This window comes from Limanda limanda, chromosome 12 (genome assembly GCF_963576545.1).
Source record: "Limanda limanda chromosome 12, fLimLim1.1, whole genome shotgun sequence".
NCBI classification, from domain to species: domain Eukaryota; kingdom Metazoa; phylum Chordata; class Actinopteri; order Pleuronectiformes; family Pleuronectidae; genus Limanda; species Limanda limanda.
This window is the reverse complement of record NC_083647.1, coordinates 21,451,626-21,465,702: the sequence shown is the minus strand read 5'-3', so window position 1 is coordinate 21,465,702 and position 14,077 is coordinate 21,451,626. Positions and strand designations below refer to the sequence as shown.

Below are 14,077 nucleotides of genomic sequence, written 5' to 3'. Positions count from 1 at the left end.
AGTGCTAAGATCCACCCTTAGAGGAGATGGTAGCCGGGAAAGCAGCAGCAGCAGCACCTTGTTGCTGACACAGGACCCACAGAGTGCCATGACACCTATCATCGGGGGGGCCCTCAGTTAAGAAATCCCCTGCTGTCACTGGAGATGACCCCGCTTGTTTTTCTAGGCACCCTTTGAGCTTTCTCAAGTGCAGAATAAGGGACTGCTTGGGGAGTGAGCCGGGATGCTTCTGCGCGTCCCAGGACAGGAAACCTGATTGGTGATATATGTGATTAATGGCGCTCTCTCACTCACTCCCGCTCTCTCTCTCTCTCTCTCTCTCTCTCTCTCTCTCTCTCTCTCTCTCTCTCTCTCTCTCTCTCTCTCTCTCTCTCTCTCTCTCGCTCTCTCTCTGTCTGCTTCCAGATGTTTTGAGCCATAAGGTCTTATAAATATGTAGATTCCTACATAATCAGTTCCTCTGTACTTGTGTTTGGTTTAGGAGATGGAGGAAATACGTTCTCTCTTTTTTTTTTCTGCTTTTCCTGCTGGTTTGGGTTATATTTTTTTTTCACTACTAATTTGCTGAGAATAGTTTTAACCACTGCTGACAGAAGAACAGAGCTGGATTAAGAGCATTAATCACTTTTAGTAATGGTTGTCTCCTTACACATTAATGGCATTACTTTTTTTTATTAGAAGAATTACAGGCAATTCCTTCACCACAAGCCCTTTCTCCCTATGAGGTGATTACACATGTGCTTATGATAGATTGCTTGTGCCATTACTGTATCGAAATGGTTTATACTCCGTTTCAATTTTAATGTGATCAGTTTGGAATTGTTTCACCGGCTGTTTGCTTTAAAAACAGGTTTGGCTCCAAGGCTGTATTTCAATACCATAGTGTGCCTCACTTGGTTGTAACTATGGTTTATTGGTCTGACCCAAACCAGCTGACCTCATGTTATTCCGCTACCTTTCTGTTACATTTATATCATCCACTTCCTAGATTTTCCTTGTTTATGCCGACCGCAAGTGTTTTCTAACGAATTCGGTGTGAATTTATGATCCCCTGTCGCAGTAGGTTTCTATTTTAATAAAGTAACACATTAATGTGCCAGAAAAATGTAGTCAGACAAATGTTAATTGTAGGTCCTGAAAGACAAACACAGCTAACATCAACACCTTCTGGTTTAATGTCTGAGGAGAAACGGGTTTAACAAGTCTGGAGGAAAAAAGGAATCGTATCAATCGGGTTATCTTTTCATCTGTGTATGTTTTAATGTGCATTGACAAGGGAACTGTTGGACGTTGCATCTCAATTGGATCCATTGCACAGATGTATTTGCTCTACTAAGAGCCAATATAGTTAGTTTGTTTGTTTAGTTTATTTTTTAGCAGGATTATGCAGAAACTACCAAAAAGATTTCTACCAAACTTTGTGGAGGGTTGGGGCCTGGGAGGAGCAAATTGAATTTTGGTGTAGATTGGGATTAAGGATTGGATCCAGCATTTATGATTTATTTAATTATAATTTATGACAAATAATTTTGATCAGAAGACCAGTTTTCTTCAGGTGTAGAATTGTTTGCACTTGTTGGAGTTCAACTCAGGGCCAGTTTAGTTCTATCTCTTGTTTGTTGTTTATATCTCCCTGGAGTTTGCAATCTCTACGTGCACATCTTTTATTTATTGCTCAATTTGACGCAATCAACATTATTCATTATATCACCTCTATCTCTGCTGGAGCATTAAAACAACCTTGAAATTAATCAGCGTTTCTGAATCGGAGCGTCTGGCCCGGTTGCTGATGGATATCACTTTGGCTTTGTTACTGCAGATGACAAATTGCTGGGGAGCAGCAGCTCGCAGGGTTTGTTTAGCATTCCAGATCCGCTGTGTTTTGAAAAGTATTAATGGAGGACACGGAGGTATGCAATATCACCTGCAGGTTCAGTCAAGAGCTCTTGTTAAGACCAGAGTGGGCCTGTGAGGTGAAGCTCTGTCATCATGACACTCGTATTCCTCAACTCACGCCTCGAAACCGCAGGACAAACTATCATTTTCTACTTTGGCTCTCAGTGAACCGAGAAATGTTCTTTGGTCATTTTCCCAAAACATTTAGCGATTTGTTAATTAATTTCTGAATCACATTTTTTTTAAATATGAAACAAGCCTTTTCATGTTTTCATGTTTGGTTATTTTCAAACCAAGGATGCAAAAGTCCATCTTGTGTATTTTCACATTACCACCTCTTCCCAAAATTAAATATCAAAAAATTAAATATATAAATTTCTTCATAATTTAATGAGAATAATTAAGAAACCATTATTAACATATTTAGTAAACTAGCTAGAAAGCTACCATCAGAGACTGTAGCATTTACAGGGTCAAGTAAGCGTGTGAAATTAGAGGCCGGTATGTCTCTTATATTTTTGTCCATTTAACTCGGGGAGTCTCACTTCCTGTGGCAGTGACCTTCTCCCTGTGGCTGCTGGGAATTACAGTCATTCAGTGTGTCTCAGTATGATGGATGACACCTGCACCCGTTGAGCAATCGCTCCCTGGCGCTCTATTGTTTTTCTTTCTCACTTTTTTGCGTGGGAGCAAACTGTGTGCATTCCCGAGCCAAAACCAACTCAGATAATCATCTCATCTGCATGATGTATGGTCTTCTTTTTTTGGAGGGAAAGTCGTCAAACGACATGGAATGTCTTGCCAAAATGGTGGTGGCATTAGTGGAGCTACCAGTGAGGCTACTGGTTGGGTTCGTCCCAGGGACACCTCTGCACTGTAGAGACAGATTCACCCCAGACGTCTGTACTACAGACAGGATTTGCGGTTATCAGGGACACTTCAGGTTTAGTCCTACGAAGCTCGTTCACTCTTTATCGGGGTAAATCACCTTGTTAACTTATGCTGAATGGCAAACCTGCAGGTTAAGGTGGAGATAAGAGATCAACCAGGATAAATTCTCTCCCCACTGACACCAATTAATTCCTTTGAAACATGACATCACCCAATCTTTGAGGATCCCGTGGAGCTCGAGGATCGAGGGTCTCTGAGGAGGACAAGGGTCAGAGACCGACAGAATGCTTGTGCCTACTCTGATGAGGATCTTCATGAAAGATATAGATCCTCATCGGAGAGAATGATAAACCTTTGTCAGCTGCTGGAGCCGAACATAACGAACCTGACACGTAGGAGCAATGTGCTCATAGTTCCAAAGACTTTCTGCATCTCTCTCTCTCTCTCTCTCTTTATATCTCTCTCTTTCTGAGACTCGTGCACTCAGCTCTCACCAAAGTGACACGACACTGTTGAGCGATCCGCACTCTCCTTAAAGGGAAGGATATGGAAAGTATCAAACAATTTCTGCTCGGTTAAGTCAATCACCGACCGCTAACCAGTACATCTCGATCTCTCCCTGTTTCCAGATGCACCAGGCGCAACCTGTCATCAATGGGCCAAATCCACAGAGTCACATTCTGCGGATCATGGCGCGCAAAAATCAGTCCACATGTTTTTATTGATTAGTAATTGCAAACGTTTCCACAGCAGTGTGTCCTCGGAGTCGGTGCAGACAGTGTGTGTCAAAGTAAAGCTCATTAAAGAGGCTACATCATGTGATTTAGTGAAACGTTTCATCTCTCATCCAAGAGTCTTGTTCAGTTCAGTTCGCCAGGTCTAGTTAGTAAAGAGCAGATTTATATCTCGTGGCCCCGAGTTATTTAGAGAGAGGAGCAACAGTTGTTAGAATGAAAACAGTAACAGTGATAATTCTCGATATAAAGATGTTATTAATGACTCAGCAACAGTTAATTTAATGATAATAAATTATGTTGAGAGACAGAAAGAAGGGAAAAGGTGCTCAGTGCAAGATGGTAGTAGAAAATCAGAACCGTAACCTTGCAGCTCATTTGGTTCCACTGCACAGCTTGCCCACACACTGATTCTTACCTAGAATATATTTGTGGAAAATAGCAAGTTACCAGGAGAAGCTGGAGTCAGAACTATGTAACTCCGAAGCAGCATCCCTTCACTTTGCACTCACTGTAGCCTGGTGTGACTCGCCCAGAAACTCCTGTGTATATTTTAGATTTTCCAAGGGGGTGTTTATTTAGAGCCTGACAGATATGGATTTTGGGGGCTGATAACATCAGGAGTTAAAACACATCTGATACCCATATATATGTATAACAGCACTATGATATAACTGGGGTCCGACCATGCTGAGGTTTTATTTTTTTTTACCATTTTCTTTTTATTTAACAATAAGTACGCCAATCAGTCATCAACAACATCGACAACCAGAAATGAAAAATGAAAAACCTGCTGTCATGTCAAGACTGTGTCAACTGCCATAGAGTCCACTTCAGAATCGTAGAATCAACTGTATTGTTTCATTCAGTGCATTTATTACCGTCTAAATTTGCGACTTCACCAGAATTCTCCACATCGGCAGCAGCCATCTTGGTTGTTACCCAAATTGCTCCGGCAGTCCTCCCGTTGGGCGCTCCCGTGCTGAGAGTGGATAAACATGAGCTCTCAGAATCGGCCTATGTTCCAGTCTACCCTCTCCAGGCTCAGTGCATCAGAGGCTATGGAGGGGTGTGAAGTGCTGAGAGCGTGTGGGTTCACTACTGCTGCGCTCTGCGATTAAACAGTAGTACGTGCTGACAGCTGGAGTAGAAGAGCATGAAGCGCTGAGGCACAGAGCAGAGGGAAGCTGCCTCTCGCTGGGCACGAGGAAATTACCTATTTCTGGTGTCTTAAGGCTTTGACGTGTGACTGTTTCCATAATGCGTCACCAATCAAACCTGAATCTAAATTCAGAACAATGATACTCTATGTATCAGCAAATTGTTCCTGTGCACCTGCAAGAAAACAATTCCCTTCCTAAAATATCACTAATTAGTTGCTTCACCAAGCATTGCATCATTGGATCGAAATGCATTACACAGGTTGATCTTTTGTGGATCTGTCATCTGTTGGATTAAAAACAACGCCCTCTTCTGAAGAGGCTGTTTTTTCTGTGTCATTTGAGTGACAAGGCACAGAACCACATTGTTCTCTCTTGACTCTCACTTTCCCTTGGAAAAAAAAAATTCCTTGTTGCTGTTTTGCATATTCAGCACAGAGGTTACGTCTGACTGAGCGCTGCCAAAGGGCGTTCGAGGACACAATCATCAACAACCAGTAAGTTACTTAACTTTGTTTTTTTTGTGACACACGTAATTATATACAACCAAATGAATGGCATTAGACAAAGACAAACCTTTTTTCATGCAGAACTCACCGTCAGGCATCACGTCACACAAAGGTCAGATCAGTGCTATGGTCGTAGACTTCCTCCTGTTGAGGGTTTTCCTTCAAACTCCTAGCGCCTGTCATCTCATCTGCCATCAGCTGTTCTCAAGGTGTGTCGTCTGCAAGGGCGTTTGACAGATGCTCAAACAAACACAACCGAGTTTTGCATTTGTACTTGTCATCACTTAATCCTTCTACAACTGCCATCTTGGAGGTACAACACAACACGCATTGATAACTGACGTTATCCTCATATCTAAACAGACTGGTCCACAGGCACTTCACTGCTGGAACACTGACAGCCTGAGAACTGAACACACCTAAACATGCCGAACTAATCACTGTATCAGAATTTCAAAGTGGGGGCAAAGCTCCTAATTAGTGATGTGTGTTAACTAATGTTACCTTTCTGAGCGTCTGGAGACGTATCTCCTTTAGGAGTTCCTGTAATCTGAGGTTTACGATGAGGCCCACAATCTCTAGTGAATCATTTTAAGTCCAGATGTGCAAACATGCTCTGGTCACTTGCAGGTATACAAGTTACCCGCTCAAGTGCTTTCTTCTTGGTTATTAACAATAACCTCTCCAAGTGCATGACTTTCACCAGGATAATCAAAATCTGTGTTGTTTAAATTCAGGGATTATCTGAATTTTAGGCCTTAAATAGTTTTAAGTAATATGTTACTTGGATACAAGCTATGTCTTTGCTACATTAACGTTAATTTAATGCTACTTTCGTCAAGTTTTTTTTAAGACAAATGTTATAGAGGTATGCATAGCTTGTAATGTCTGTGTGATGTAGTTGTGCTGCATTGATACAGATATTAACATGCTGTAATTGGCTGGCTGTGGGGAAGACAATGATTACACACTGTCTCTCCTTGCAAGATAACACAGCATTTCAAGGGTTAATCTCTACTTGGCTATTTCACCTTGTATTTAAGGTATGGGGAAGTGTAAATAATTTGATATTCCTTCATATCTGTCATACTTGACATACATGTGTCAGTTTGATTTTAAAGTCTTGAATCCTGCAGAAACCCTGTGTGTTCTGTGCTGCTGTTTCCTGTCCCACCTCTAGATTATTGTCCAGACTCTAGCCTGTTTTGTTCCTTTCCAGTCATACAACTATGAGGACCACATGCTTTACTCGAACAAAGAAAGTATATTTATATAGTAAAAAGTAAAGACAAATACCCTCTCCCTTACTGTGCATGTGCATCTGTTTCTAAACATAACCATACAAACACGTGAAGACTGAAAAATGAAATATCAGCCTTCAGATTCACTTATGAAGATGCTGTTTGAGTCTGTCCAGTGATCTAACATCATCCATATTGAAGCCTGTGGGTCTATGAAAGAAAAGGTTCTGCCTTGAAGTCGAATCCAAACAGATCAGCAGAGATTATAAAATCAAACTTACGGGCCAATTGGTTTGCCAGTAAGTCCTCATGGAGGAATCCTGCAGGACATGTTTCTCTGCGTATTGTGAACCCGGCTTAAATTTGTGTCGCACACAAGTTTGCAGGAGAATTTTGGAAGATTTTCTTTTTTTTGTCTCGTCTTTTTGCAATGTGTTTGCCTTTCTCATTAAGTGTTGAAGTATGCCGTTTAAAAGGCATTCTCCAAACCTCTCTTTCCCCTCGATCACCTGTCGCAGCATGTTCGGTCCCTTCCCAGCATCTTCTGTGTTTACACAGGTTGATCAAGCAGAAAGGCGGGTTCGGTTTCATCACGTAATCTGATTACCTGCTGAAAGGTTTGATGCTACTCATCTCGACTGCTCTCCTACTAATAGCAACGGCCTGAAAATGATATGTCCATTTCAAGGCTTGTATTTACCTTCTCAGCGCAGTATCATTAACAACCACAGTCAGGTCAACTGAGCCGGAACAGATGGAATCTACTTAGACTCTGGCCTGGCTGGTAGCTGGGTTCACTTGTTTTTTTGGTTTCTCCCATTCATACATCAAGATACAACTGTAGACAAAGTAATTTTTCTGCGGTATTTCACTTGATAATTACTTCCCTGGAAAAACCCCAGAAGACACACTCTTTTATAGACAATATGTTTAATTGAGCAAATTAGAAAGAGCCCATATAGCAGAGCAGCTGTGTACACACACAGTGGAATCTGCAAGGGAAGCCCTCGGAGCACCAGTAAAGGGATGCAGTGCGAATTGTGTATTCAAGTAAAGATCCTGATTGAGGGAGAAGGCCTCCGTGCCAGAGCAGTGGCTTTTCAACACAGATGCACATAGTTAGCGTGTGTTTGAAAGTCTCTCACTGATCACCCGGCTGCATTGATTCTCCAGCCGCTGGCACGATGCTCATGTTCTGGGTTTACATGTTTGATAAGGTCGGAGGCTTCTGATGACATGTCGGCAGTTAGAGTCCCTCACAAGAAGCTTTTAAAACAAGTCTCATTGGATCACTCATTCAGACCATTTTCACATTGGAACGGCACAAGACTCAAAACACCCAGAATCAAAGACAATTATATTAAGCTGAGTGATAATCAGGCTGATTTATCAAGAAGAAGAAGAAGGTTTTCAAGAATTACAACAAGTGTATTTAAACAGACATTTAGCTTTTAAAAGCTGCTTTAAAATTAATGTATGGCAAACATACACAGACTTAGATGCAAGTATAGTGTGCAACAGTGAAAAGGAAGTAAAGGCCCTGCTTTAACCTGGCATAAACATAGATCCTGAGAAATCTGATCACTAGTGGACAACGTACGTCTTTTCAGACCTGGCAGTATGTCTCCTGTGACCACCTGGGATCGAACGTCATTTCTTGATCTGTATGGAAATAAACATGTAATTAATTTGTGTTAGCAAAGAGTAAAATACGTTTTTATCCAGGCTGAGTGAACAGATGTGTCCCATGACGATGTTTGTTTGTGTCTGTGTCGACTTTGGAAAGAAAAAGAGAGTGATCAGAGTCAGGAGGCGCTGAATGAATCAATGAGCTCCACGCAGCTCTCATAGGAAGAAAGATTTTACCCATTTGAATTAAAAAAACAAACATTGTTTGTTGGTCAATGTTGACATTGTGGAAGTGGCCACAGACGAATCCACGTACGGACACTGAAAAGCGTTAAAATGGGTTTGACTCATTGTGAAGCTGCAGCGGGTCAGAGGATGTGAGTAGGAGGAGCTTCAATGGAGCCCAGGATGCACTTGTGTTCACAGAGCGAGAGGAATATAGGGCCACATGCGTCCCATCCTACTTTCTAATGTCTTAGTGATTGGATCTGATTATTGGGGTACGTAGTGCTGACCAGTTGTGACCAGTAGTTAACACCAGGACTGCTTGACAAAACTCAAGCAGCCAGTCCCAGTTGCCGTAGTCCGTGTAGTCGCTGATTGAGGAGGATGCAAATAATTCTGTGTAAATAAAGCTTTTCTATTAAGACTAGAAACGTGTTAATTCGCAGGATTACAAATTGATAGACATGATGAGCACAACCAACATACACCTTTATATCTGTGGCTGTTGAAGGAACTAATCCTGTCTCTTTTTATTCCTAGGTTTGGTGGAGATCTGCCTGATGCATCCCCTCGATGTGGTGAAGACCAGGTAAGCCGCACATTCTGCCAGAAAACACTCACGTTTCGTCATCTATTGTGAAACCCGTGTACCTAAGGTTTAAGTTACTTACGAGAGCCATTTTGGTTCACATCTGCTATGAATCCTGGCGGTGGGCATGTGGGTCTGTGGAGTGAAGTTCCGCACATACCAGGTCTATTTTTCCCATTTCAAGCGAGAGCCTGGCAAGCGCTGCACTCGTTCTCCAGTCAAACCAGCACCGGTGCCAAGGGCCTGAGCCACTTTCTGGAAAATGAAATGCATCATTTACCCATTCATTCCCCACAAAATGTTAACCTTAGATGTTTTATGTTTTCAAATGACTGAAACATTTTTTACCTTATTACTTAATTTAAGAAAAAAGGGGTCAGAGCATTTTCCCCTTTTTTTTGTGTGTGTGGAGCAGCCGGCTGTTTCCCGAGCGGGACCTGGACTCGCAGCCGACTGTATCAGATGCCACTTAATGCACTCGCTGGGTTTAATGCCTTGTTTTCCGTTAGCATCTCCTGTTATGCAAGAGCGGCAGCCGTCCCGAGCCTCAGAGTGATCAAGAGCCTCACACCACAGTGTCTCAGCCGGCCATAAACAGGTCGTGGGCTTCTACTAAAGCTTTATAGTCTTTCACAGGCCCAGCTAAGACCTCTGGCTTCGTTCGGAGCCCCCCTGCCCCATTCACTACTTGTCAGTAAATTGTACGGCTTTCTCTGTCATTTATGGCAGCAGTTTCTTGGTAAATAAATTGCCCAGTGTGCCTTTTAAAAAAGTGAGATGGTTGCACTTTGAAGGCATTACCACCACCGGCACACAGGAGGAGAGGCGGGGATAAAAGCCGAGGGGTGAGGCAGTGTTGTATTAGTCGATATCTGATACTTTGAAGGCGCACGGTGTGATTTATGGTCACGTGTAGCAGCTCTGGGGGTTTATTACAGGTACGTCCTGAGCTCGGCCTGTCCGTCCTCACACGGGGTCAGGGTTAAAAGTGCACCCACTATTTTCTTTGTAATGCTCTTCCTTAAAAAGTGATAAAAGCTGCTCTAAAACCGGACAGCTTTATCTGTTTGTTTTCTGCTGGCGTTGCCATGTGTTGGTGCTGATGGACGGTCTGGTGCTGAGGACGGGTCAGTGTCAAGGGATCTGGTTTGGTCTTGACTTAGAAAAAACATTTTAACAAAATGCAAAAAGAGAATAGCGTCTCTTCTGATTATAATTGACATTTAGAAATGTTTTTGTGTACACCGGATAAACAGACGTGCAGGATATGCACAGATATGCATACACACTGTACATGTTTGTTCACACACTTGTTCACACACTTAATATCCACATGGATTCATAAACCAAGCAAACATACCAGCTAATTGGGACACTGAGGGAGCTGAGATCTATTAGCAGAAACCTTGGAGCCAAGAGTCAGACACAGCCACACTTCCACTGCGTTTCTCTCTCTCTCTCCCTCTCTCTCTCTCTCTCTCTCCGTCTCTCCCTCCCTCTCTCTCTCTCTCAATGGCATGGCTCTTATTAGGCACCGGCTCCTGCTTTAATGTCCACTGGTCCAAATTGCACAGCGACTGGAGTAAATTTACTTTTTTCCACCAAGTTAGAATCAAAGGGATTTTCTTCTCTCCCTCTCTCTCTCTCTCTCTCTCTCTCTCTCTCTCTCTCTCTCTCTCTCTCTCTCTCTCTCTCTCTCTCTCTCTCTCTCTCGCTCTCTCCCTCCCTTTTCTGTCTTTCTTTTTTATTTAATTGGAAAGTAAACTTGTCAAAATGTCTACCTGCCTGGGAGCCGATGTTACCTATTTTCCAAATTAGGTTTTGTCTGTCTCTGTGGAGAATGGGGGGTTGGAACTGCAGTTTTAGGATTAGCACTTCGATGTAGCAATACTCCACCATAAGATAAATACTATGACTATACTACAGCTATCAATTAAAAAGCTTTTTATGCCTCCTCTCCGGCGACAGGAGTGGAGTTATGATGTTTCCAGGTTGTCAAATTTGTATTCACATAGACTCAATAATGATGTGATGAGATTTTTATGGTCAAAGGTCACAGTGACCTCACAAAGCAAATTTTTTCGCCTTGTTTATCTCTGGAACAGCATCAAGGAATCCTTTCACATTTGGCACAAACATTCACTTGGAGTCAAGAACTAAATCATTTGATTTTGGTAGCCAGAGGTCAAAGGTCAGGGTGGCCTCACAAAGTTTGTGTGTTCTTCTTGAACATGATATCTTAAGATCAGCTTGAGGGAATGTCTTAACTTTGGTACAATCGTTCACTTAGTGAATTAAGTAATTAGATTTTGGTGTCTGGAGGTCAAATGTCAAGGTCACAGTGACCTCAAGTCCCTGTGAGTGTTATATGCTAGGACTGCTATTTAAAAAGACACAACTCCTCCCACAAAATACATGTATAATAATGTATAATGTAATACAATCTGTATTACAACCTGTATGCAATAACCGCTTAGCTGTTGTATTTTAAATATTGTTTGTACAGATTTTTTACAAACTCAATATGTTTTGTATTTCTAGTGATAAAATTCAATGATCTCTCCTATTCTTGGTTGGAACAAGTGTAACAAAATCCAATTTCCTCCAGGAATCTAAATATTCCTTGGTTATAGAGCCATTATCAGCTCAGAACACTGGTTTAACCCACTTTGTGACTCGACCACACTGGACACTACATGTTGGACCTAAAGGTGAAAGTTGTGTCAGATAATTCACGGCGTATATTCTTGCCTTTGTTGTTTCATTTCTCCTCCCTGTGGCGTGCTCGCTGACCAGTCGAGCCATGACCCCCGTTACTCAGCATTTCTAACCACTACATCTATCTTTCATCTGAGGAACTCCTGCCGAGCCCAGCTTCCATCAGACTGACTTACTGCCTCTTTCATCGGTGTGAAGGAGTGAATGTCTGTAGACCCACGTTTATATCCCTCATTTTGAGATTAGCACCGATGCATTTCATTTAGTTTTGCTCCAAGCGGTTAGAAGCTAAGTTTAATGTCTTTGGAAAATTGGAAAATTAATTTTTAATCTGTGTAAATTACTGAATTTCTTTGCTCTACCTCTGTTGCTGATTATCTATTTGGCGCATTATTTTTTCAAACATTTTATTATAGCTTTTAGGAACGTTTGAAATAAACTAAACTGAATAATTGTAGTGTTTTTTTCTACCACAATGGAGACATTATAACAAACTGTTTGTCCTGTTTAAGGTTAAGTTTCCTTGATGATGCTACACAGTGGGGGAGCAGACCAGTGTGAGACCCATTACAGGTCATAACTGAGATTAAGGGAATAAAATGGGGTATTAGTAGAATTTATTTATTTTCATGAAGTATTTGGTGTTGAGAACAAATATTTATCACACATACAACTGTGCAACTGTGACCGTTCAGTTTCATGGTTTTTCATGCTTTTAACACGTCGATCGAGAAACTGCAACGTTTGAGTCACTGTGGATAATAATCAGCCCAAAATGTAAATGTAGCATACTTCGCACAAAGTAAACAGTTAATTGCCGCTGACCATGACGTCTCCCCCCCCCACCCACCCCTTCTTCATGGTTAGTGGCAGGAATGTGGGGTTGAAGACGGAGGGTGTGGTGAGGGGATGGGGGCCGGTCGTCAGTTGAGCAGAGAGAGAGACAGTGGGACCGGAGTTACAGCTTTTCATTAACCTGGAAACCACCTAGTTACATGGTTCATGGGCTGGTCTCAGCTCACTTGGAGGTAACAAAGGGTGTCGGGCGGCACTTTCTGCAGGGGGCTGTGCGCTCGGGGCCCCCCATCTGACTCTGATCAGGTTCTCCCTCTCATTAGAGACTTGCACTGAGCCCGCGTTTCCCTTCATGTCCAGATCCTGTTACACGAAGCTCCGCCCTGTACACCCATGCATGCGCAAACATACTCGTGCTCATCAGAAAGAAATTTCCCATCACCCCCTTCCCTTTCCGCCCATGGAGCGAAACCCCGCCTCTCTCATGTCTGCGTCCGCCTGAGCAACCTCCGCTGTCATCGTGAGCTTCCTGCAGTTTCCACAGCGAGCACATGATCCGGAGTGTTTGCTATAATGAGCCCAAAGATGTATTTTCTACAGCAACACTTGAAATGAGCCGCTCCTCCTGCACCGCTCTCCTCCACCCACACTTTTCTTCCTCGCCGTTTTCTGTCTTTCAAGCTCTCGCTCAGATAACCACATGTCATGCAGATTTCTTGCTCCTCCCACTGACCATTAACTTGTTTCACATTCTGTCAAATGTGGTTTGAGTTGTTCGGCAACCATCTTAGTTAGTCCCGTTGTTGCATCAGCCACGACTTGTGTTAATACAAACCTTATTATGCAACTACGTCATCAACCTTCACGAGGAATGCATTGTTTAAACTTCTATCATTACTTCCGAATTTGTCGTTTGTTGAGCGATTATTTAATGTTTTGTTCTCAATCCCTGTTGAACATGTGTTTTCGTAGATTTGTATTGAATTATGCAATTCAGTAAATTGTGTTGTATGACATGCCTGTCAGAGCCATCAGAACCCACAGAGCCTGCCAGTAGCCTTTTCAAGCCTGATTGGAAAAACCTGGTGCTGGCCCTTGCTCACGGCAATATCTATGGCAACACTACCTCCATTTGGTCACAGCACGCATGAAAGTGTACCCCACTGGGGGGGCTTGAAAGTGATCTTTGATGAGAGCTTTGACAGATGACGTCCAGTCTCTTTGGGAACGTGCGACAGCGGAGAGGATGGCCCAGAGGCTTCACCCCCCCCCTCCTCCCTCCCGCCTCCAACTCTGTGTGCCCCCAACTGCTTGGTGAACCCCATTGCACTTATGGAGGAATCCCTGACACCACCCTCAAACAGCAGGGCTCAAAGCAGCAGCAGCCTGATAGCTGATCTTTTCTTGTAAAGGAGCAGGCAGGTCAGCGGTCGTCAAGCCGGCCCTCAGTCCCCCCGGCGCTGAGAGACTGGAGGGCAGGACTTTACTCGCAGTGTAAACTCAAACACATGCCGCATGCAAAGAGGACAACCCGGGCTTAATCTGTGCATCGCTTCAGCGCACAAGTGTAAGTTGTGTGTCACATTGTGGTGGTTCAGGCTGGTCGGTACTTTAAGCGTTCATGTCGGTGAGAATTCATATCACTATATGAAGCGGAAATTAACGTTTGCCCTTTTATTACCTCTAACTT

The 14,077-nt window shown here is 42.9% G+C and overlaps 1 protein-coding gene across 2 annotated transcripts in view; it reads left to right on the top strand.

The window, feature by feature from the left end:
- The window catches only part of slc25a21 (solute carrier family 25 member 21), a 90,143-nt gene that overhangs the window by 51,233 nt on the left and 24,833 nt on the right, over nucleotides 1-14,077 (top strand). For both annotated transcript variants that reach the window (XM_061082601.1, XM_061082602.1), the window contains one exon: nucleotides 8,826-8,874. In XM_061082601.1, coding sequence (XP_060938584.1) covers nucleotides 8,826-8,874 — 49 coding nt within the window. The remainder of the gene's footprint in view (nucleotides 1-8,825; nucleotides 8,875-14,077) is intronic.